The 25,095-nt window shown below is 39.7% G+C and overlaps 1 protein-coding gene across 1 annotated transcript in view; it reads left to right on the plus strand.

Annotated features, from left to right (window-relative positions):
- The first annotated feature begins 307 nt into the window (after nt 1-307).
- Nucleotides 308-25,095, plus strand: part of YWHAQ (tyrosine 3-monooxygenase/tryptophan 5-monooxygenase activation protein theta) — a 39,153-nt gene continuing 14,365 nt past the window's right edge. The window contains exons 1-2 of the mRNA XM_041756783.1: nt 308-430; nt 823-1,180. Of these exons, the coding sequence (XP_041612717.1) occupies nt 887-1,180 (294 nt within the window). The 5' untranslated portion in view covers nt 308-430; nt 823-886. The remainder of the gene's footprint in view (nt 431-822; nt 1,181-25,095) is intronic.

A 25,095-nucleotide genomic window follows, 5' to 3' on the forward strand; every position in this document is an offset into this window, starting at 1 on the left:
CTCCCGCTCCCGTGCCGCACCCACAAGCGCTGGGGGTGGCGGGAGGCTGAGGGGAGTTGGTAACAGCATCGCCATGGCAACAGTGACGTCCTTTTACCCTGGATCTAATTGGAGGAAACCCCGTGGCCGAAGCCGCAGCCTGCCGGCCAACCGAACTTGCCCAAGCCGACCCACCCTCCTAGCCTCCGCTTCCCCTCCCGCCCCGCCCTCTTTGCCCCCTTCCGCGCGCTCAGCCTTCATTGGCCAGCCGCGGAGCCGGAGGCGGGACTCCCGGGAGCAGCTCGGCGCGTCATTGGGCGACAGGAGCGAGGGCAGCGGCGCGGCGGCCCGCCCCTCGGCTCCGGGGTAGGCTGAGACGGGAGGGTCCTCGGCTAAAGCCCAAAGCGGATCAAAGTGGTGGGACTCGCGCCGCGGCCGCGGAGACGTGAAGGTGAGCGCCGCGGTGGCCCCGGGTCGTCCCCGGTGGCCGGGCCCGAGGGCAGGGCGGGAGGCCGGCCCCGCGCGAGTGGGCGGCCTCGACGCCGCGCTCCTCGGGGACGGCTCTGGCGGCAAGGTGTGGGCCAACGGCCGCTTCCATCTTGGGCCGGGCGGGCGCGGGCGCGGGCGCGGCCCTGCCTCCCCCACCCCCGAGCCGCGCGGGCCGCCTCCGCGGGGGGCGCCCCTCGGCCTCCCGGGCGCCGGCGGGGAGCGTGGGCGGGGGAGGGAAATTCAACTGGGCGGCGCGTGCGGGGACGGACAAAAGGGGCGGCGGGGCGGCGGGGCGGGCGGCGCGGGGCGGCGGGCGCATTGTCTGAGGGCGCCGCCCCCGCCTCCCGCCCGCAGGCCGTCCGCACGCCTCCTCGCGATCCGGGTCGGTGCTCGCCCTCGCTCTCCTCTCCGCGTCCCCATGGAGAAGACGGAGCTGATCCAGAAGGCGAAGCTGGCCGAGCAGGCCGAGCGCTACGACGACATGGCCACCTGCATGAAGGCCGTGACGGAGCAGGGCGCCGAGCTGTCCAACGAGGAGCGCAACCTGCTCTCGGTGGCCTACAAGAACGTGGTCGGGGGCCGCAGGTCCGCCTGGCGGGTCATCTCGAGCATCGAGCAGAAAACCGACACCTCGGACAAGAAGTTGCAGCTGATTAAGGACTATCGGGAGAAAGTGGAGTCCGAGCTGAGGTCCATCTGCACCACGGTGCTGGTGAGTCCGCGCTCGTGCGCGCTCGTCCGAGCTGCGCCCGAGGGAAGGGGTGGCGGGAGCCGGTCCTTTTGTGTGTGAAAGCCTTTCATTGAGAATTTCACGGGGACGGGGAAAGAAACGTGGGCCGGGGCTTGCCTGATTGTCTGCGGACGCGTGGACGGTTGGAGATGTGGTTGTTTCGCTTCGTGAGACTCAAAAAGCTGCTTTTCCAAGGGTGGTGGTGGTGGTGGTGGTGGTGGTGGGGAAGCAGATCTCTGCCCAGGTGCTGGGCTGCTTCCGAACCGTGCAACTTTGAAACATCCAAGTTGGTCTGTGCGAGACTGAGCATCATTTTCGTCCGCGGGCTGAGATCTGGGAAGCCTTGAAACGTGTGGCATCAGCTCGCAGGCTCCAGCCTTCTCGAACGAACGTGCAGGCACCTTTTCGTTAGAGACACTTCTGCGTGGAGTAGGTTTTCCTCGCAAAGCTAGTAACGGGAATTTGTACTTCAGAAATCCGAACAGATAGCTCATTTTTCAAGCAAGAGTATCCGTTGAGCTTTTCCGTGCTTAAAAAAAAAAAAAAAAAAAAAAAAGGCAGTGGAGGGGGTGCGAGAGTTCTAGTTCTGTAACTGAAAAAGGTACAGATAAATCTAAAGGACAGAGTGTCCTGATAAATTTCAGTATCTGGTAACATTTTCTTGCTATTTTAAGTGTTTAGTTACACTTAAACGCTAATGTATCAAATCAAATTCGCTTCTGGAGCAGGCAAGAAAGCTTTCCAGGTTTCAAACTGTCCAGTCTTAGCAAGGGTGGCTATTGGGTGGAGTAGGTAACTGCTCTGATTCACTCTTATTAGTGAGAACATTTTTAGCTTTGTCATGGCATTGGATCTTTTGATCGGTAACAAGTTCTTAAATTTTAAATGCCATCATCATATCCCGGAGTGTTATTCTTAAGTACCACTTTTACAAAAGGCCTACTGAATTTTGATGTTTTAGGAGGGCTTGAAAGGCAAGCATGCTAGATCGGTGATTATTCAGGAAGGAATAGAGGAGAAAATGCCTCTTTCCTTCCCGACCTTCCTTTCCCTGCCCCATCAGATAGGTGCGGCAGGAAATTTTTTCTCTTTTTTAGTTCTTGAAGGTAGTTTTGTAATACAAAGAATGAGTGATCTGGTCTGAATCATGGCTAACGGAGATAGGAGGCTAAGCGGCAATGCGGAGAGTGCACTTTATGTTGTATTTATAGGTTTCTTTAGCTTCCACTCCCTGCCTGGCATTGAGGAGGCACTTTGAAAGCTTTTTGAACTGAATTGCTGCCACTTGGCTTCAAGAAATTTCCCAACTTGAAAGTGATGGCAGACTTAAATAGCATATGGTAATGGTTATTGACAACATAGACTTTATTATCAAGGGAAGACTCGTACAAATTCCATATGTTAAAGAGAAGTTTTTTTGTGTGTATATGTAGTAGTTTGGTGGCTCTCACGGCATGTTTCATCCTCTTTCTGTTCAGTTATTACTTTGCGTTTTGTTACTTACCTTGCAGCAATTCAGAATTACCACAGAGCTTTTCCTGTTTTCTAAAAGCAAGTGAACTCTGGGTCAAAGGAATATTTGTTTTATTTTATGGTTCTTAGAAATTTAGTTTTTATGATGGCATGAGGAGAAAAGAGTTTTGCTTTGTGTTTTTTTTTTTTTTTTGAGTTTTGCTTTGTTGACAAGTGACTTGAAAGAGAGACTAAGTGTTCTAGACTTTCATACAGATCATTTCAATAGGAGAGAACCCCTGAAATGAGGACAATTTTTTTTATATACCAAGTGAAATAAAGTTTAGTTTGATTAGTTGGAGACACCAGGGTGTAAGTAAAGTTTTTTTTTTTTAAACAAAATTGCTTAAGTAACTAATTTAGATTTGATGGCCAGGCATATAAAGAAATCCTAGGAAAGCCCATCTTCAAGTTGGCAACTGTATTTGAGAGCTTTGGTATGTGCATGGCACTTTGCTAAGCAGTATGGGGAGGAACAAGACTAAGAACCATAGATTTTCTTCCTCTAATCATTTGTAATAAGGAGTGCATGTGAGAAATACCCCAATGTATAATTTCCGTAAGTTGGTTATGAACAAAATGCTGCATGGTTCAAAGGAAACGGAAACCTCAGGAAAGGCTTTACAAAAGCGTGGTTTTTGGAATGAGCTCTGATGGAGGAGAATCAAGAAAGCGAGGTAGAAACCATTTAAGAGAATGTCAGAGTGAAATTTCTTCATTTGGTTGACCAGGGAGGCATCAAAGGTTTTTGAATGGCGTACATGTGGCAGCATCTAGAATTCATGATTTGAGTGCTAATTACCAGCTTGTAATCTGAACTGACAGATGAGGAGGAAGTGATAAACTAGTGAGCAAGAGTCTGATGATTGATAAGTTAGTAATTTAATGCAGAGTCTACCAAAATAATGAGGAAAAAAGAGTGAAACATGAGATTTCTGAACGTGGGTGCTAAAATGAAATTTCCTCTTTTTTCCTTTGGTGAACAAGAAGGTGAATTTGGTGTGGAGAAATTAAGTGAAACTGACTTGTTATATAGAAGACTAGTAAAAGAGTAACCTGAAGGGTAGACAAAACTTTAGTTCTAAATAGAGATTCTTAAGCTCTTGGCTCCTTTATAGAGTAGCAGGTTGGGGTGAAACTATTTGCACTGTTTACTCAAAATGACCATGATATACAGCGCTTAACTTTGAAAATCACTCTATTGAGAGGAGGACACTGAACTGGGGAGGCAGGAAAAAAAATTTAAATCCAAATGAGTAATTGTAAGAGCAAAGGAGAGTAAGAGGGCCCAAATGGCCAAGACCAAACTCTTCATAGTATCTTAAAGAGGTTAGGGATTTCACCTGTTATTGGTGTCTCAGTGTTATTTGTGAAACCAGAGGGTTGGGCTAAGTTTTTGAGTCTCTTTTCATTCTCATTTTTGGAGACTAGAAAGTTCTCTAGGACCTAGCCATTCAACCTCTGTTCTGACATTCTCCCAGCTCTAAAGTCCAGGTTGAAGAACGTGTCATTGACATGTATGAAACGTTGGAAAACTAACAACAGTACGGAAATGGTTTCAGGAGGAGATGATGCATGAGTTGTTGGTTTATTGGGAGTAGCAAAGTTTAATCAAGAAAGATTAGAAAGTTACATGACAACCAGGCAATGTAAATAGTATATTTGGGGTATATGGGAGTCATTAAGAATTTAGGTGTGAGGTAAGGGCAAATCAAAGAAACCAAAAGGTTCACTAGAGCCTTCTGAGACTTGGGAACACAAAATCTGTCATTTGCGAAGTCAGTGACCTTGGAGTAAGAACAAGACACTTAGAGAATGTATACATGATAACTTCTGTCACAGGCAACCCCATGTTATCCTTGGGTGTTGATGGTCTTTTAGTAGACTAATCTTAATAATCTGCTTCGGTATAAAATATAAATGTCTAAAACTAAGGTGTATATAAATAAGAATCACTTGAAACGGGATATAGAAACAAAGTTGTCTGTGTCCATGTGCAAAAGCAAGTGACTTTAATTCAGTAATATGGTTGAATTTAGTTAAAGAGTTCTAAATTAATCTTTTACTGAAAATGTGTCTTGTGTTATTATTTTGAAGTAAGACTGATATGTTACTCTTGATACTTAATGCAGTTTTATTTACATAATGGAAAAATTATGGGCTCTGGAATCATAGGTACTGTTTTTTGAATAATTGCACCATAGCATTACAGTTTTGTGACCATGGACAAGTTTCTTAAATCTCTTGACCTGTTTCTTCATCTATAAATTGGTGATGATGATGGTGCCTGCCTTAGTAGGCTTGTAGTTAAAATAATATCAAATAACTGATATTTATTGGGCATTTACTATACACTAAGCACTGTTTTAAGCATTTTATACTCCCTTTGTTCCTGTAAAGTTAAGTTGATAGTATTATTTCTGTTTTAAAGTTGAGAGCACTGAGGCATAAGGAAGTTAAAGAACTTAGTTGGTATCACAAAACTAGTAAATGGTAGAGCAGGGACTTGAACCCAAGTGGTAGGACTCCAGATGAGATTAAGTAAAACCTGTGTAGTGCTAAATACAGGGTAGCTGACTGAAGATTACAGTGTGAATCTCTGTTTTGAGGAATTTGTACAGTTTAGTATAAGCCACTATGTCTGTACGTTGTGAAGGAAGAAAGATAGGTCTGTAGTGGACAAAACTCCAGTCTATAATTTTGAAGCCCTCCTCTTACACAGGATATTGCAATAAAATTCTAAAACTTCTTGACTCTTGCCTTTAAATTGTTAACTCCTTGAAGCCAAGAGTTGTTTTTGAAGAGTGAGATGGATTAGAATGTTGTGTATTCAGATATACAAGTGTAAAGTTAAATCAGTGGTTCTCAACCAGGGTGAATTTACACACACACACCACCCCCCTTCTCGGGGACATTTAGCAAATTCTGGAGACAGTTTTTGCTTGTCAAGAATGGGAAGGGAGGGGTGCTACTAACATACGGTGAGTTAGAGGCCTGAATGCTGCTAAGCATCATATCATGCACAGGAAGATCCACAACAACAAAGAATTTCCCAGCCCAAAGTGTCAGTAATGCCAGCATTGAGAAACTGGGCTGGAACATGAATAAAGTGAACAATATTAAGTTGTACTGGATTGTATAAGGCCTCTCTTTGGGTTTTTATTAACATTGGCATCTTGTCAGAACCCTTTGTCTAGACTTCAGTCCATTTTTTTTTCCCTTGTTACTGTCATGTGTGTACTATTTTGACTCTGTAGTTCACTTTTCTGGAACTTAATCATTGAGTCCTGTATTTTCAAGGATGCACATCATGGTTGCCTCCAAAGCTCTAAGCTTTGCTCTTTGAAAAACTTGGCACAGAGAAAAAAGATGCAACTGAAATTATAGTGAAATTTATTAGGAATAGGTGATTAAAATTGATGAACAGCAAATATTCCTCTCTCATTCATAACTGCCATATATGCTAGTGTATATGTATATATACAGTTATGCATATGTGCATATGCATATGTGGTTCCGGGCTTTTAAATCCTTGGTGTGTGTTTATTTGAATGTTGCATAATTATACTAATGCCCTATTGAACATTTAGGTTGTAAACAGTTTTTCTCTATTACAGGCAACACTGGGAAGGACATCTTTGCTGGATGCTAAATGCTAGGATTTATTTAGGTTAAGTTCTTGGAAGTGAAATTTCCAAATCAAAAGATGGGCTTATCTTTTTTCCACATAGCCCTCAGAAAAGATTGTATGCATTTACGCTGTCACCAGCAATTGTTGAGAATGGCCATTTCCCCCTTATACTCTCCAAGACAGATAGGTTTTTGAGGATAACCAAAATCTAGTGACTGGAAGAGTTCAAATTTTACCTCCTTGTTCAGTTTTGAAGGTAATGAGGACTGCCTTTGTTCTCAGAAAGGGCTAGTTACCAGACTTTTTTTTTTTTTTTAAGTCTCATGTACAGTTTCACTTCTAAAATGGTACCATAGCATGGGATTAGTTAATTTAGGATGCTTAACAGCTGGGTGATCGGCTTGATCATATTGATGTTCTTAGGTGATATTTCTCAATACCAGGTTTTGTGTTTAAGTTCTTTCAGAGGAAGAACAGAATATATCTTTTTCCTGTTGACTCTAGGTAATAAGGAGGGGTGGTAGAGAAGACATCATTTAAAAGATAGGAAGAAGGCAGCCCCGGTGGCACAGCGGTTTAGCACCACCTGCAGCTCAGGGCGTGATCCTGGAGACCCTGGATCGAGTCCCACGTCAGGCTCTCTGCATGGAGCCTGCTTCTCCCTCTGCCTGTGTCTCTGCCTCTCTCTCTCTCTCTCTCTCTCTCTCTCTCTCCCTCCCTGTGTGTCTCTATGAATAAATAAATAAAATCTTTAAAAAGTAAATAAAAATAAAAGATAGGAAGAGAAGAAAAATTAAAGTTCACCCATTGCTACTTTACTTAAACTCTTAATCCATAGGTAAAGCAATGATGAAGGTTTCTTAAATCCTTCATGATAAATAATATGACCAAATTTGAAAACATTTTTTACATATTGAAGTATTTCAAAACAAAATGATGGTGATGGTATCTAGGACTTCAAAATAATGAGTGAAGACATAAATGAAACAGGAGAGTTCATGAATCAATATAGGTGCAGCTGGCTTTAATGGGAATCCATTATACTATTCGCTCTGTTGTGTATGTTTGAAATTTTCTGTAATTAAAAAGGGTTTTTTTCCTCCTAGAAATTCCACTCCTAGGTATTTATACAACAAGAATGAAAATGTAAGTCCAGAAAAAGACCTAAAAAAGAATGTTTATATAACAGCTCTATTCTAAGAGCAAAAAACTGGCAAGAGTCCATTAATGGTAAAGTGGGTAAACTGTGGTGTACTCATACAATGGAATACTACGTAGCAATAAAAATGAATGGACTGTTGCTATACTCTACAAGATAGATTAATTTCAAAAACATGCTAAGTAAAGGAAGATTCACCAAAAAGTACATCATGTAATCCTATTTATATGAAATTCTAGAACAAGCAGTAGTAGTCTGTGGGTGAAAAGTCAGAATAGTGGCCTCTGTGGGGATGGAGGCAGAGATGGACTTGACTGGAGGGAACTTTCTGTGGTGATTGTAACGTTCTTTATGTTGGTATGGGTTTGAGTTCCACGGGTATGTGCATATGTGAAAACTCACCAAATGTACACCTAACATTTATGCATTTCATCGTACGTAAATTTTGTTTCAAAAGTAAAGAAAACTATTGATGCACATACTGGTGTCTTCAGTTTATGTAGAAACTGAAGGGATGTTCACTGTAGTTGGTAGTTGTTGTGAACTAGGGGTATGATATTTTACACTGCTGTGGTTGAATGGGACACCTGGGTGGCTCAGTGGTTGAGCGTCTGTCTTAAGCTCACAGCATGATGCCAGCGTCCTGGGATCAAGTCCCACATCAAGCATGCTGCAGGGAGCCTGCTCCTTTCCTCTGTCTATATCTCTGCCTCTCTCTGTGTGTCACACTCATGAGTAAATAAATACAATTAAAAAATAAATAAAAATAAAACCTATGGCAAGATAAACTGAAACCTAGGTCTTACTGATGTCAAGGTATGAGCATGTGTGGAAAGGTATCAGTATCTACCTCAGAAAGGACTGATAGACTTGGCATCAGGTGAGCTTTTGTTTTTATTTGGTGATGAATATTAATTAGATTGATAGAGTTATGATGTACAGTGGAAGACTTACATAATTGACCAATACTCTAGGGCAGTGTTGTTTGTTTTGTTTTGTTTTGTTTTGTTTTGTCTTTTGTCTTTGTTTTTAGTAAACTCTTTGTCCAATATGGAGCTCAAACTCACTACCCCAAGATGAAGTGTCTCATGCTCTACCAACTGAGCCAGCCAACCGTACCGCAGGGCAGTAGTTTTCAAACTTCTTAGACTCTGGACATCTTTGCAAACCTAAACATATTGTGGAACCCAAAAGCTTTTGTTCATGTATATTATACCCGTAGGTGTTTACATTATTAGAAATTAAAAGTGAGAATTTTGTAATCCATTTAGAATGCATTTGGAATAATAAACTCATTAGAATAGTGTGTGGTTTTAAAAATTGTGTTGTGTGCCTGGGTGGCTCAGTGGTTGAGCATCTGCCTTCCACTCAGGGTGTGATCCCAGACTCCAGGGATGGAGTCCCACATCAGGTTCCCTGCAGGGAGCCTGCTTCTCTAACTTTGCCTATATCTCTGTTTCTCTCTCTGTGTCTGTCATGAATAAATAAATAAATAAAATCTTTAAGAATAATTAAAATAAAATAAATAAAAATTGTGGTGGAATATATCTAACATAAAATTTACTATTTTAAGTGTACAGTTCCGGGGATCCCTGGGTGGCTCAGTGGTTTAGTGCCTGCCTTTGGCCCCAGGGCATGATCCTGGAGACCAGGATCGAGTCCCATGTCGTTGGGCTCCCTGGATGGAGCCTGCTTCTCCCTCTGCCTGTGTCTCTGTCTCTCTCTCTCTCTGTCTCTCATTAATAAATAAATAAAATCTTAAAAAAAAAGATATTTAAGTGTACAGTTCTAGGGCATGAAGTATGTTTACTTTGTGCAACCATCACCATCATCCATCTCCAGAACTTTTTCATTTTCTCCAACTGAACTCCTTTATTCTTCTCTTCTGGGTACCACCATTCTACTTTCCATCTCTAAATTTGACTACTCTAGAGACCTCCCTCATATAAGTGGAATCACAAATAGTGACATCACTTTGTTATGTCTATTGTAGTATCACATCTCTTAGAGCTGCTGGAAAACCCTACTCATCTTAAGAGTGACCATGAAAAAGCAAAATAGCATCTTAGTATTGTAAAAATGGTTTGACTTTGTGCTCCTTCCCCAAAGAGTGGAAGGGGGACTCCTAAAGGCCCCCAGACTGCACTTCGAAAATTACTAATACCCTGGGGAGATTCTGCTTTGAAACTTGATAATCATCACTATGATCATCACTGGGTGATCGAGCAGTTTTCTGAGTAGTTGTCATTCATATATGGTGATAATGAAATTTGTAAAACCTTCCCCTCCCTTCTCATTGCTTCATCCCTTCATCCCTTAAATTATTTTAGGAATATAGGTTTTAGGAATTATTTCAGGAAGGGTCTCAGACTTGGTAACCAAGAAAAAGGAAAAGTCGGTTTTAGATAATTGAGTAATAAAGAGCCCCTATTCCTGGAAAAAAAAAAAAAAAGAATGGTGTGTTGGAATGACTTCTGCTTACTTATATTGAGAATGGTAATGTAAGGCTAAGATGATACCTCTTTTCACTCATGAATTCCCAACTCAAAAGCAGAATTAGTATGAATGAAATATGTAGGTTTAGCTAACTGCAAACCTGTGCAGTTAGGTTTGAAAGTTACACAGCTTTTGGAGATAGGTTAGATGTTAGCCAGCATGGTTGAAGTACCTCAGTGAAACTTGTCTTTCATACAGATCTTCAGTATCCATTTCACAGTTCTATTCACATGACCTGTATTCTATGATCTTTCTGTCCTCTGGACCTTTTACTCCAGTTGGATTTAGTACTAAACTTGTATGTTATCCTTAGTTTACTGACTTTCAACTTTGTGAATGTTCTCCTGTATGTTTGCATAGACTTTACTTGGAGAAATGGGGAAATAGTGGTACAAGTAGTAAGAACATAACTATAAGGATTTCTATAAACTTAATGTAAATGCTTTTTCTTAAAGGACAATCTTAGATTGCTGTTTTTAAATGTTCGGGTAACTATGGGAAATAAGGACATGAAAATGCTTAAATTAATGTTACTGATGTTCAGATTAGACTTTTTACTGGCCAAGTTACTCTTGCTGGTGTTTCTCATCTAGTATTAGTCTAGTATTAGTACTCCCACTTTCCCCCTTATTTTGCTTATTCCACCAAACAGATGAGAAAAATTTTGCTCTTTTAAGAACTACAGTGTTAGATACCTGCTGTTAGCTCGCGTTGTTAGATACCTGCTGTTAGCTCGCGTTGTTAGATACCTGCTGTTAGCTCGCGCTGTATTCTGATCTTTCAGCTTGGTACTGTTTCCAAGTGTTTAACAATATTGTATTTATTTATTTAAGGATTTTTTTAAAGTACTCTCTACACCCAATGTGGGGCTCAAACCCACAACCCTGAGATCAAGAGTCGCACACTCTACCATCTGAGCCAGCCAGGCACCCCAGGAATATATTTTTTAAATCTTCCATGCATGTGTTGTCCTCTCATAATTCTGATGGACTATTGAAGAGGTTAGAAAGGTTACAGTAAGTGTTTACACATCCTTTAATCAGAAAATGCTTTAGATTATTTGGAGGCTGATGACAGAGACCAGATAATTTGTTTCTTGGTGATGTCAAAAACTTAAGAGTTTGGCAGGATCGATTATCCAGTTAATATAATCATGCTATATGAATGTTATTTTTAATGTAAATTAGGTTTTACCGCATTTAATTTTTTTTAATACATTTAAACATCCAGGGATTGCCATTTAAAATGGGAAATGGTGCACTATGTTTTACATAGTGACTTCAAATTGAGATGGGAGCCTTTATAAAACTACTGGTGGTTCCCAGGAAATTTTTTTTCCTCCTCCTTCCCCATATCTGCCAAGAGATTTGAAGTAGAAGAAAAATTGGGGACCATTTAATTAGAGAAATTATTAGGAGAATAACAACTTCAGTAGGTGGGGGAAGGAGGTAGAGGTGGTGTGTGTTGGCTGGGCTCGATGGCTAAGTTTAAGAGTAAAAATATTGGGATCCCTGGGTGGCGCAGCGGTTTGGCGCCTGCCTTTGGCCCAGGGCACGATCCTGGAGACTCGGGATCGAATCCCACGTCAGGCTCCCGGTGCATGGAGCCTGCTTCTCCCTCTGGCTGTGTCTCTGCCTCTCTCTCTCTCTCACTGTGTGCCTATCATAAATAAATAAAATAAAATTAAAAAAAAAAAAAGAGTAAAAATATTTAAATGGCAGTATTTATTTGTTTGGCAAATTTCTTTTGTTTATCCAAGTTTGCATTTCATTTATTTTACACAGAGATAAGGCTATGTCAAGAAAATGACATTTATTTTTATATTATTTTTATTATGATTTATCTTTAATTTATTGCTGTGTTTAAATAGTGCAAAAAAAGGCACCTGGCTGGCTCAGTTGGAGGAGTATACAACCCTCAATCTGGGGGATTGAGTTCGAGCCTCAACTGGATGTAGAGATTACTTAAAATCTTTTGTTTTGTTTTTAAGATTTTATTTATCTGAGCAAGGGAGAGGGAGAAGGAGGCCCTCCGCTGAGCAGGGAGCCTGACTCTATCCTGGGACTCCAGGATCATGCCCAAGCTGAAGGCAGACAGTTAACTGGCTGAGCCACTCAGGTACCCCCACTCAATTATAAAATATATATATTTTATATATATAAAATAAATTAATATATAGTCCAGAGTAACCTGGTGCAGTTTGAATAACCCAGCAGGTAGAAGAGAGGGCTATACTTCTGTGTTATTTATAACCAGCTGTACATTTTTAGGAAGAAAAAGACTGGTGTTCCTCTTTCTGTGGATGTCAAAAAAAAAACACTTAAGTGATCCATTTTTGAGACAGACTTCTGAGAATTTCTAGTTTTAATCTAAATGGCCTGGCAGATGTTTATAAAGCTTATTTCAGCTATTGATAGAACTAGCTTCCTATCAGTTTTCTTTCAAGATTTCAAAGCAGAGTATCTAGCCTCCAAATCTGTTGAGTCTTTGGGGGACCTGCTAAGAATTGTTAGTATAGGTTCTCAAATATTTTTCCATAGGAGGTACCTGGCTGGCTCCATTGGTAGAACATGAAACTTTTGCTTGGGTCATGAGATCATGCCCCATGTTGGGCGTAGAACTTATTTAAAAACAGTAAAATAAAACAAATATTTATCCATAGGATATAGTTCTATCTTCCCTGCGGTAGAATTTATAATTAGAGAGTTTATGGGGAAAATAGGATTAAAGGGTTGGATGGAGTTTAAAAATTAATCTCTCAAACTCTGAATGTTTTTCATTTAACAAGTGGTCTCTGATCATCCGATCTTGTGTGCTGTTATTCTGTTTTTTTTTTTTTAATATTTTATTTATTTATTCATAGAGATGCAGAGAGAGAGAGAGAGAGAGAGAGAGGCAGAGACACAGGCAGAGGGAGAAGCAGGCTCCATGCAGAAAGCCTGACGTGGGACTTGATCCAGGGTCTCCAGATCACGCCCTGGGCTGCAGGCGGCGCTAAACCGCTGCGCCACCAGGGCTGCCCGTGTTATTCTGTTTTTAAATATTTTCTAAAATAAAAAGTCAAGGCACTCAATTTTAGTGATATTTTACATATATTTTAAAGTCCTAGTATTGAGTGCTATATAGATAATTTCCTTTCTTTCTCTTTTTCCTGTAAAGAAACTTAATAATCTTCCTCTGGTTTCAAAGAAATGCTTGCAAAGTAATTTGTTTTAGTTACAGATACTATCTATATTAGAGAAGCTTTCTATCTTTTTTCACTGTCTTTATTTAATGATTTGGAATATCAGTCATATTTATCTTTTTTTTTTTTTTTTAATTAAATTCCATGCCCAGCATGGGGGTCGAACTCACAATCTAGAGATCCAGAGTCTCATACACTACTGACTGAGCCAGCCAGGTGTCCCCATATGTATCTTTTAATTGCATATAACTCAAGTTGTTTTTAGTATATTCACAAAATTGTGCAGCACACTACAATCTAATTCCAGAATGTTTTCATCACCACAGAAAGAAATCCCATGCATATTAGCAGTTATCCCTCAGTCCCATTTCCCCCATCCCTAACAACTACTGTTTGACTGTCTCTGTAGATGTGCCTATTGTGGACATTTCATCATACACATGGAGTCCTACAGTCTATGACCATTTGTATCTGGCTTCTTTGACTTAGCGTAATGTCTTAAAGGTTCATCCATGACTTCTTAATGGCTGAATAATATTCCATTGTATGGATGTACCACATTTTTTTTTATTTTTTTTTATTTTTATATTTTTTATTTATTTATGTATGATAGTCACAGAGAGAGAGAGAGAGAGAGGCAGAGACACAGGCAGAGGGAGAAGCAGGCTCCATGCACCGGGAGCCCGACGTGGGATTCGATCCCGGGTCCCCAGGATCGCGCCCTGGGCCAAAGGCAGGCGCTAAACCGCTGTGCCACCCAGGGATCCCACATTTTTTATCCAGTTCTCTGTTTATGGACATTTCGGTTACTTCATCTTTCAACTATTTCAAATAATGCTACTGTGAGCATTCATGTATGCTTTTTTTGAGTTTTTTCTTAAAAAATGTTATTTGTTTATTTTAGAGAGAAAGTGAGTATATGAGTGGGGGGGAAGGGCAGAGAGAATCTCCAGCAGACTCCCTCCTGAGCATGGAGTCCGATGTGGGGGTCCATCCCACGGCTCATGAGATCATGACCTGAGCCAAAACCAAGGCTTAACTGACTGAGCCACCCAGATGCCCCTGAGGTATTATTTTTAAGTAATCTTTATACCCCATGTGAGACTCAAACTCACAACCTCTACATGAAGAGTCACATGCTATACCAACTGAGCCAGCCAGGGGCTCCCCATGTACACGTTTTTGTGTGGACAAATGTTTTTGTTTCTTTTTTTTTTTTTTTTTTTTAATTTTTTATTTATTTATGATAGTCACAGAGAGAGAGAGAGAGAGAGGCAGAGACACAGGCGGAGGGAGAAGCAGGCTCCATGCACCGGGAGCCTGATGTGGGATTCGATCCCGGGTCTCCAGGATCGCGCCCTGGGCCAAAGGCAGGCGCCAAACCCCTGCGCCACCCAGGGATCCCCAATGTTTTTGTTTCTCTTGGTTATGCTCCTGGGTTGTATGATAACGGTAACACTGTTTAACCATTTGAGAAACTGCTCTAGTGCCACAGTGGCTGCACCATTTTAAATTTCCACTAGACTTTCAAGTATATACATCCTCGCCAACAGTCCTAGTACGTATGAAGTACTATCCCATTGTGTTTTTGATTTGCATTTTCTAGATGATTAATGGGTGTTGTGTATATTTTCATGTGCTCACTGCCCATTTATCTGTCTTTGGGAGAATTGTCAATTCAAATCCTTGCTCATTTTTTAACTGGATTGTTGTTGTTGAGTTGTAATAGTATTTTATATATTCTGAATACTGTACCTTTATCAGTTATATAATTTACTTATATATTCTCCCATTCTGTAGGTGGTCTTTCATGTGCTTGATAGTGTCCTTTGAAACACAAAAGTTGTTAATTTTGATAAATATTTGAAACACAAATAATTTTGTTTTCTTAGGTTACTTGTGCTCTTCTTGGTGTAATATGTAAGGAACCATTGCCTAATTCAAAGTCACGAAGATTTGCATTTCTGTTTTCATCGAGAGTTACAACATCTTGGTCTTATGATTAGGTTTTTGGTCCATTTTGAGTCAATTTTTATATATGGTAGGAGGAAGGGGTCCAACCTTTATTCTTTTCATGTGGCTGTTCAGTTGCCTAGAACCATTTGTTGAAATAATCCGAAATGGTTTGGCATAAAGATTCACTTAAGACTTGTGACTTTAACATTCTTTTGCTCCAGCCAAATTGTTTGGCCAAAGCACTCTATAGTTTGTTTCCATCCCTCTACTTACTGCTTTTCTCACTTGTAAAGCCTTCCCTCTACCATTTCTGTGTGTTAAAGTCACACCTGTCCTGCAGATAATTATGTACCCCGGCACTCATTCCATAGTCAGTTACAAATTATAGCTTATTAATACTTTAACATCTATTTCCTTGCACTATTCTATGTGCAGTTATGAATAAATGAGATGTGTTTACTTGTATGAACACTGAAGCGTATTGATTTATGTAACTTACATAGCCAGTTGGCAGTGAACTCAAATTCAGCTTTTCTAGAAAAGTGTTCTTTCCGTTTCCATTGCCTTTCCTTTATAAAGCCTTCCTTTACAGACCCCAACTCTTCTAAGTTCCTCTCTTCTTTCTCTGGATTCTCTTCTGTGTGAAAATAGGGGAGGATTGGGACCTTCTACAACCATGCTCTTCAACTGGAGCAGCTCCCTTTTACCTTTTTAAATATATACTTAATATTGCTTTAAAAGACTTGGGGGAGGAAATAATTACTAATTGTTAAAATTTTGCAACTATTACCATATTAGAAGGAGTCCAGATTCCTGAATAGGACTTAGGAAACCCACTAGCCTCCTTCCCCCCCCCACACCCCTACCCAGCCACTCTCTTCAGCCTCCTTTCTCACTCTCTTTCCCTCTGTGCTTCAGCCACACTGAACTACTTCAGTTCTGTTGTGAATTTTACCTTTGCTCCAATTCTTCCCCCTGTGTAAGAATGTGTTATATTGTTAATACAGCATTTTCTTTCTTACCCAGCCTAATAATGAGGCCCAATTTCATACTGTCTGGAGCTTACCTGTGTCCTGAGTTCCTCAAGTAACTGCCCCTAAAATAAATTGTAACCAGTTCAGATCGGTACTGGTAAGCTTTAAGGATATGTAAGAATAAGGACTTTATCTTTCTCTTGTCCTCTCTATACTTTAAGCACTACTATATTTTTCAAAGTTATTTTTTGTACTGTGCCCAGTTTAGTTGAATATAATCAGTAAGCCATATAACTAAACCATTTAGTTCCAAATGCAGAATAATCTTCTTACCACAGTCTCTTAAATTCCTATTGACTCTGTTCTTCCCTTTGTGCCCTGTAACAGATCTCATAGACTAGAGCACTGTATATATATATATATATATATATATATATATATATAGCCGCAGAGATAAACGTAGATGGCATGGATTAGCCATAGAGGGAAAAATTAGTCTGCAAATAATTTATAGTTTCTGTGATGTAGAAATGGCTTAATCCAATCTGTTATAGACTTACAGAAGACAAAGTTCATATGAAAGTATACTGGTGTCTTTGCTAGTGTATGCTATTATCTTTTTTTAGTAGTTTTCCTAGGATATCTCAAAACTTGACCCATATACTAAGTTAGCAAGGAAGTTTTGACCTGTTTTTAATCAGAACATACTATTAGGTATCAGGATGTCTGTCAGTACCAAACTTAAAAATTGACTTCCTGTTTTGTTTGGGTTTTTTTCCTTTTAAGGAAAACTCTTTGTTTTCTCACTACCATTTTTCTTTTACTTTGCAAATCAGTGGCTAGAGTTTTTTCTGGATACCGGTAAATTTTAATTTCTCTGAGGGGAAGGAAATAGACACTGGTGTTATTAGCCTTGGTTCTTTTGGTAGCACTGATCTGTAAATGTTGGCATATTGTGGTTGTGTGTGTGTAATTGTTTTTTATGCAGATTGACAAATTTGGAAAGTAGTGTTAGTCAGTTGGATGTATTAAACTGTCATTCCAAACCTGTATATCTTGGCCAGAGAGTTTGAGAATCTTTGAACAGAAGGTGTTACATTCCTGTCTTTGCTGTTATGGCCACTCAGTATCCCACTGCTAAAATATGAAGATACATAACAGACAGAGGTCAGAGATAAAGGACTGGGCATTACATTTGTTTCCAATAATACCTGGAATTGGTTCAGCTGCTTTGTGTGAATTGAGGGTACAAAGACCATGATTTTCTTTGATACTGGCTCATGGCCATTCATAGACACCCTGATATTTGTTAGAGGCTAAAACTTTGTTATGTGTCTTTACCACTGTAGTCATAACAGCTCTGTAGCTGAGTTGGAAGATAGGGTGAACATTCTTACATGTGAGCATTTTATTGGTTTTGGGTTTTCTAAAGTACTAATTATTTAGGGGAACAGAGGGGGGGTGAACTGTGTTCACCAAAAAGCCATCTTGGCCCCTTAAAAAGCACCATTGTCCTATAGCAGGTGTTGATAACAATACCACTGTCATTGGTAATCATTTTTCCCCACTTATGGGTTGGTGGTGGCTACAGATCTTATGGACCAAGAGAAGGAATTTAGAAATATTTGGGGCAGAGAGATAGATTAAACTTACTCTTTTTAGTGAGAGCCCTGGATTCTTTTTCCTGCCCTTCCCCTCTAATTTATCCTTTTTAGCTCTTTATTTTCTTTTGCACACAAAAATAACCGCTTGATTGTATGGACTTATTTGACTTACTTTTACTTTTATTGTAACTACAGTGGCACATATCCCTTTGGGTCTAAAGAATCCATATTAATTCTCTAACCATGATGATAATTCATTATAACAAAGTAATCATATTAATATTGATTTGTCAATTTGACAAATATCCCAACCAGTGTTGGGTTTTAAGTCTTTGTTACTTTTAGAATTATGTTTCAAGAGTTTGAATATATGGTGGTTTTTAGCCTAACACTAATATCAGTTCTTTCTCCCAAGAATGCATATGCACATTCATGAGTGCCCTGGAGTTGTATTAATTTTAATAAATAGTGACTATTGTGGGGCACCTGCGTGGCTCCGAGGCCAAGCATCTGCTCAGGTCGTAACCCTGGGATCCTGGGTGGAGTCCTGCATCAAGCTCCCTGCAAGGAGGCTGCTTCTCCATCCACCTATGTCTCGCCTCTCTCTGTGTCTCTCATGAATAAATAAATAATATCTTAAAACACATACACACAACTATTGTTATCATGGTCTAATAATACTTTATCAGGGATTTCCCCACTACCACCAAAATCAGGATAAGGAAGAATTTGTTGGTTTGTTTGGCAAGGGTGCCAGAACACTAAAACAATAGTGTACAATGGGGATCCCTGGGTGGCGCAGCGGTTTAGTGCCTGCCTTTGGCCCAGGGCGCGATCCTGGAGACCCGGGATCGAATCCCACATCGGGCTCCCGGTGCATGGAGCCTGCTTCTTCCTCTGCCTATGTCTCTGCCCCTCTCTCTCTCCCTCTCTCTCTCTGTGACTATCATAAATAAATAAAAATTAAAAAACAAAACAAAACAAAACAAAAACCAATAGCGTACATTTACAGTCCAGGGTTTGTCCCATTGGTGTTTTGGGCTCCATGTCTAATTTGCTGGCACATTGAGAGTGGAACTGCAAGATTATAAATTGATCAGAGAATAATGGTCTTGTGTTTATTGCCTATGGACAGATTTACAGGGAGAACCAATTTTAGCATTTGGAAATTGTTTGGTGAGCAGAGAAATCCAACATAAGGCAATAGTTGGATGATCTTTTTTTTTTTTTTTTTTTTAATAGTTGGATGATCTTAATGACTAGTTTGACACCTGCTGAATCCAGCCTTTGTATAGGTGCTTTGCTGTTGAAAGACTGTGTTCAGGGACCCAAGTACCCTCTCCTCTTAATAGTGTTAGAGATTACTCAGTGTTTCTGCTTTTTCACCTTCTCCCCAGTACCTGCTGTATTGCCAGCTTCTAACATAATGATTGCCAGTATGTTTTGCTTCAGGTATTTTGGAGACACCTCATTTTTGCTCCATGCTCTTCCTGCTGTTGAAGGAATGGTGATGATAGAAATAAGATTGGACATCAGTCACTCAGAACAGTGCTTCCCTAATGTTTTTGTGTTATGGCACACAACTATGTTTATATGATATACTGGGGAAAGTGGATTTTTCCCCCAGCTTCATCCTGTTGCTGTGATGGCAGAGGGGATCAATATCTTGTTACCATTTATATTAGTTAGAAGCTGTAGGTTAGAGTCTGATTCTGGAGGATGGTGAATGCTAAGCTTATAAATTTATTCTTTCTTTAACAGGCCATTGGGATTTTTGAGCAGGAGATTATTAATACCCAGAATGGAATTTAAGGTTAATCTGGCAGCAGGGTATAAAATGGATTAGAAAAAGAAGAACCCTAAAGCCTGGTAGATCAGTTAGGTGATTGGATTAATTAAGGTGAAATGCTATGGTTAACTTGGGTAATAGGAGTAGGAATGAGACTGAGAAGATGGATCTGCATACTATTATAGAGGCAGAATCAGTTGAGCTTGTCATCTGGTGATTGTAGGATGGGAAAGGGAGAGTAAAAGTCAAAGGCAATGTTGATGGCTTTGGGTAGCTAGGAGAGGGAAGAGGATGGTGTAATAATTAGTAGAAATATGGAATATAAGTATAGAAACAGCTTTGGAAATAAATTCATTTCTGTTGAAGGCACTTGAGATTTGGTAGAAACTCATTTACAAATGTATGAGGATACTCAACCATACAACACTACAGAGAGGTTGAGAGTGTGAATGAGCTGCTGGAAGGGCTGTATTACTACCTGCATGAGTTTAGTCCACTTTATTTTTTTCTAAATGATTATATTTATTTGAGAGAGAGAGAGAGCATGAACGGGGGGGGGGGGGGGGGAGAGGGAGAAGCAGGCAACATGGGGCTCAATCCCAAGACCTTGGGATCATGACCTGGCCCAAAATGGACTGAGCCACGCAGGCGTCCAGTCGAGTGCACTATAATAGTATGGCCTTTAGCCTTGTGAACTCAGACACACTGAAGGGGAGCCCTTTTTCAGGGATAGATCCCGGCAATCAAGTTCATGTGACTGGGGATACCTGGGTGGCTTAGTGGTTGAATGTCTGCCTTTGGCTCCTGGGGTCCTGGGATCAAATCTCACATTGAGCCTGCTTTACCCTCTGCTTATGTCTCTGCCTCTCTGTGTGTCTCTCAGGAATTTAAAAAAAAAAAAATTAAAAGTTCATGTGACTGGTGTATAAAACCAAGAACATTATTAATTTATAGTGAGGAATAATTAGCACAGATTGCAGTACTTGCGTTGGCATGACCAGTATGTTCTCTTTCAGTAGGCAGAGAGACTCACGTAGAAATGAAGTCATCATCAGGAAATTGTTTAGTAAATGTGGCCTTATAATGAGGAATTCTGTTGCTGTTCAATAAGGCCATCATCTCCACAGCAGGGCATGGATTTGTCAGTGAGTTGATTGTCTATGATTTATACTCCTTAGGCTATATATTGGATTGTTTTCTTCATTCTTTTCTCTTTCCACGTCTCTGTTCTTTTGACTGACTCATCCTTATTTTTAAAGTTTATCTTCCATTATGTCAGATTATAGTCTTGCGTTTTTATTAATTTGCTATACAAAGCATTATATATCAAATCTAGACAAATCCATTTCCTTCAGTGGTTTATAGTTAAGGAGAGAGGAGATCTATGTTCCCAAAGTATACCATGCTTATTTATTTGTCTGAGGTTTCCAAATGAAATCTTGACCTGGATAAAACTACATTCACGGGTTTGGGTGACTAAATATCAGAGGGCTAGGGGAGTAAGGCCAAAGGAAACATCAGGATGACACCCTGGTTTCTAACTGGGGCATTTGCTTTTCCTAAGAAAATGGAGTAGGGGCGGGGGGAGAATCAACAGATTGTGTTTACAAGGCAAAATTAATTTTTTCTTACGGGGTTTAAAGTCCCAATGGCCCATCCAGGGGTTTCTGTGTGTGTGCACATGTGTGTGCATGTAGAACACTAAGTCTGATATGTCAGAGAAAGATATATGTGGTGGTGTATGGTTGTTGACGTTTATGTACCAAGCAGTATTCTGAGCAATTTGAATTAACTTACTTGATTTTCAGGACAACCCAGTGAAGAAACAGAGATTGGCATCAACTGTTTGATAGATGAGTAAACTGAGGTACAGAGCTGTAAAAGTAAATTACCCAAATAGGAAAGGGGCAAATTTGTGAGTCATTAGCTTGTAGATCTTGGTTAAAGTCATGCCAATAAATATCTCAAATGAACCCACACCTTCTCAGTTACCTTAAAATGAACTATTGACTGTTTGAGATATAGATGATTCTAATGAAACATTTTTTCCTGGTAGCAAATTTCATAGTTAGTCATCAGATTTTAAAAAGTATAGTCATAGGGATCCCTGAGTGGCGCAGCGGTTTAGCGCCTGCCTTTGGCCCAGGGCGCGATCCTGGAGACCCGGGATTGAGTCCCACGTCGGGCTCCCGGAGCATGGAGCCTGCTTCTCCCTCTGCCTGTGTCTCTGCCTCTCTCTCTCTCTCTCTCTCTCTCTCTCTCTCTCTGTGTGACTATCATAAATAAATAAAAATTAAAAAAAAAAAGTATAGTCATAAAGGCAGACACTTGTTGAAAAAAATACTTAACTATACTTAAAAATGTAGAAATTTTTCTAAAAAAGAGTTGGGAGATCCATGTCCTTTTTATGGCCTCAGTTCTTTGCACATACTAAGTATGAAAGAACTCTGTGTTGCTAAGTAATCTGAAATATTATCCTTTGCAAACCTGATGTATCACACCTGTGCTGTTATTTAGCATCTTATACTAATTCTGGTTACAGTTTTAGGAGAGTGGAAACTTCACAGATTAAGACCAGGAATTTTTCAATTACTTGAAATTTCAGTTACTGTAATTACTCTAATGGATGGCTTCTCTTTTATTCTATTACTTTTCTTTCCCACTCTTAAAAGGGTTATTTCAGTAAAGGTCTGAGTGGGAACTTTATCTTTGGATAGATTATTTATTTTGCATCTGCTTTTATATGGTACTTCTGTTGGTTTAAGGAATTGCAGTCAACAGGTGTTTTTCTCAGCACCTCAAAGAGACTTGTTTTCTGATGAAAAATCACCTGTCGGGATCCCTGGGTGGCTCAGCCGTTTAGCACCTGCCTTTGGCCCAGGGCGTGATCCTGGAGTCTCAGGATCGATTCCCGCATCAGGCTCCCTGCCTTGAGCCTGCTTCTCCTCCCTCTGCCTGTGTCTCTGCCTCTCTCTCTCTCTCTCTTTCTCTCTCATGAATGAATAAATAAAATCCTTAAAAAAATAAAAATAAAAAAATAAAATCTTAAAAAAAAAAAAGAAAAATCATCTGTTGGGCATACTTACTGTCTCTTCCTTTATAGGTAACATGTCATTTCTCTGGTTGCTTTTTTTTTTTCCTATGGTGGCTTTTAAGAATTTTCTTGTCTTTGGCATTCTTTGTTTTTACCATGATGGTCTAGGTATGAATTTATTTTTATTTTCTTTTGCTTAGGATTCAGTGTGCTTTTCTCGTCTGAAGATGATTATTTAATCGTCTTTTATACTAATATTGGGAGAGTCTCAGCCTTATTCCTGAATATCCTGAATAGCATCTCTTCCTCATTCTTTCTCTTCTCTCTGGAATTCCAACCACATATTATCCTAAACATTTTTATTTAATGTATTTACTTTTTTTTTTTTTTTTTTTTTTAAGAGCAAGGGGAAGAGGGAGAGAGCGAATCTTTAAGCAGACTCCATGCCCAGCTTGGAGCCTGATGAAGAGGTTGATCTCATGACCCCAAGATTGTGACTGAGCCACCCAGGCACCCCTAAACATATTTTAGGCCTCTCTATTTGCATCCTTAGATTTACACATAATTTTTTCATCTTGGTATTTGTTTTGCATTCTGATTAGTTTCTTAAAATCCATTTTACGGATTTTCTCTTTTTTAATTGTAAAAACTTTTCCCTTTCTCCCCTCAATTCAGGCTGCCTTTTCTTAATTTATTGTATCCTGTACTTCCCCCTAATTTCTGTTTCCTTCCCCCCCCCCCCCAACCTTTTTGGTTATTTTAATCAAGTAAAAGTTTCAAACTTCTACAAAAATAGAGAATGTTCTAAATAACTCATTACCCAACTTCAGCAATTATGAATTCTGTTTTGTTTATATACTTGTTTATATACCCACCAGAAATAGTCCTCCCTCCCCGCCGCCCCTTTTTAAAGATTTTATTTATTTATGAGAGACACAGAGAGAGAGAGAGAGAGAGAGAGGCAGAGACATAGGTAGAGGGAGAAGCAAGCTCCATGCAGGGAGCCCAATGTGGGACTGGATCCCACGACTCCAGTATCACACCCTGGGCCAAAGGCAGGCGCCAAACCGCTGAGCCACCCAAGTATCCGCCCTTCCACCCCTTTTGAAGCTAGTCCTGGGCAGCATCATTTATTTTATCCATAACTATTAAGATGTATATCTTTAATAATTTTTTAAAAACTTATGTTTTATTACACACTTTTTTTTTTTTAAGTTCTTGGGTACTAACCGTCCCTTGTTTGTGTGCTGATCTTTCATAATGGTGTATTTGTTCCTTGAGTAGTTTTGTCACTTGTAATATGAATGTAGCTTTTTCTGTGGAACTTGTGTATGCCTTGGATTGGAAGTGTCTTTATAGTGGTTTTGGTGATTTGTTTCTGCTGGGCACACTGAACTTTGACATATTTTTGACATATTTTTACATACATTTTCAGCTTGTGGATTCATACATTGTGTATGAAAAAAAATCTAAATAGCACTTGCACATAACATGGATTCGGATTTTCGTTTTTTATGGGAGACTGTACCCACCCACCACACAAGCCCAGGAAATTGCTTTCTTGCTACTTCTCAGCAACAGCAGGCAGTTTTTCTAGGGCCCCTACTACCTGCCCACACCACTGTCACTGTGTTATAAACTTGTAGTTTTCGTTTCATCTTCCTGTCCAGTACAAGATACCCCTTTTTTCTTTTGGAGTTCTGTTGTAGTTTTTCTATTTTATTTGCTTCTATTTAGCATTTTGATTATTTTTAGAAGGGAAAGTCTGCCCAGTCTTACTGTATTTCCAGAATCAGAAAGTCTTGTTTTTGTCTATTTTAAGATAGTGAGTCACAAATTTCTTAAGTACTTCATACTAAGAGTGTATGTTTCTGTATGTGCATTTTAATTTGATGTACTGCTGTTCAGGTAACATTTAAGATGTATTACCATTTGATATGGTCAGGTAGATGGTACATTAAACACATTCAGACTTGTATTTTAACTAGAAGTCTTCTGTTTGTGTATTTTATTTGTGCTAAAGTTGGATAGTCACATTAACTTGTACTTCTCATATTGGTCAGAAATGTTGGTAGTATTACATGACTTAATATAATAAAAAATATAACAAATGCCATTTAATTGCCAGTCTTTAAATACATGAAATTTATACAAGATACATCTGGGAAATGAACTCCTATCATTAACTTATAAAGAGTTCCTACAAATCAATTTAGGAAAATGGCAAAGGTTATAAATACAGTGTAGAAAAAAATCTCTGACTTCATTGATAATAAAAGCTACAAACAAAAAACTCTGATATTTTTCCCTGGCTAGACTGGAAAAGAGAAAAAATGTTTGATAATACTCTTGAATTCAGAGGATGTTGAGAAATATGAACATTTATAACATTGCTAGTGGGATTATAAATTGAAAGAGGCCTCCAGGAAGGACAGTTTAACATTCTATCCTAAGGATAAAATGCACATTTGGTACATTGTTGGAAATATCAAAAGATTTGAAGCAACTTAAATGTTTATCAGCGGAGACTATTTAAACAATTATAGTATGCCCATTTG

Source organism: Vulpes lagopus, chromosome 5, assembly GCF_018345385.1.
Source record: "Vulpes lagopus strain Blue_001 chromosome 5, ASM1834538v1, whole genome shotgun sequence".
NCBI classification, from domain to species: Eukaryota; Metazoa; Chordata; class Mammalia; order Carnivora; family Canidae; genus Vulpes; species Vulpes lagopus.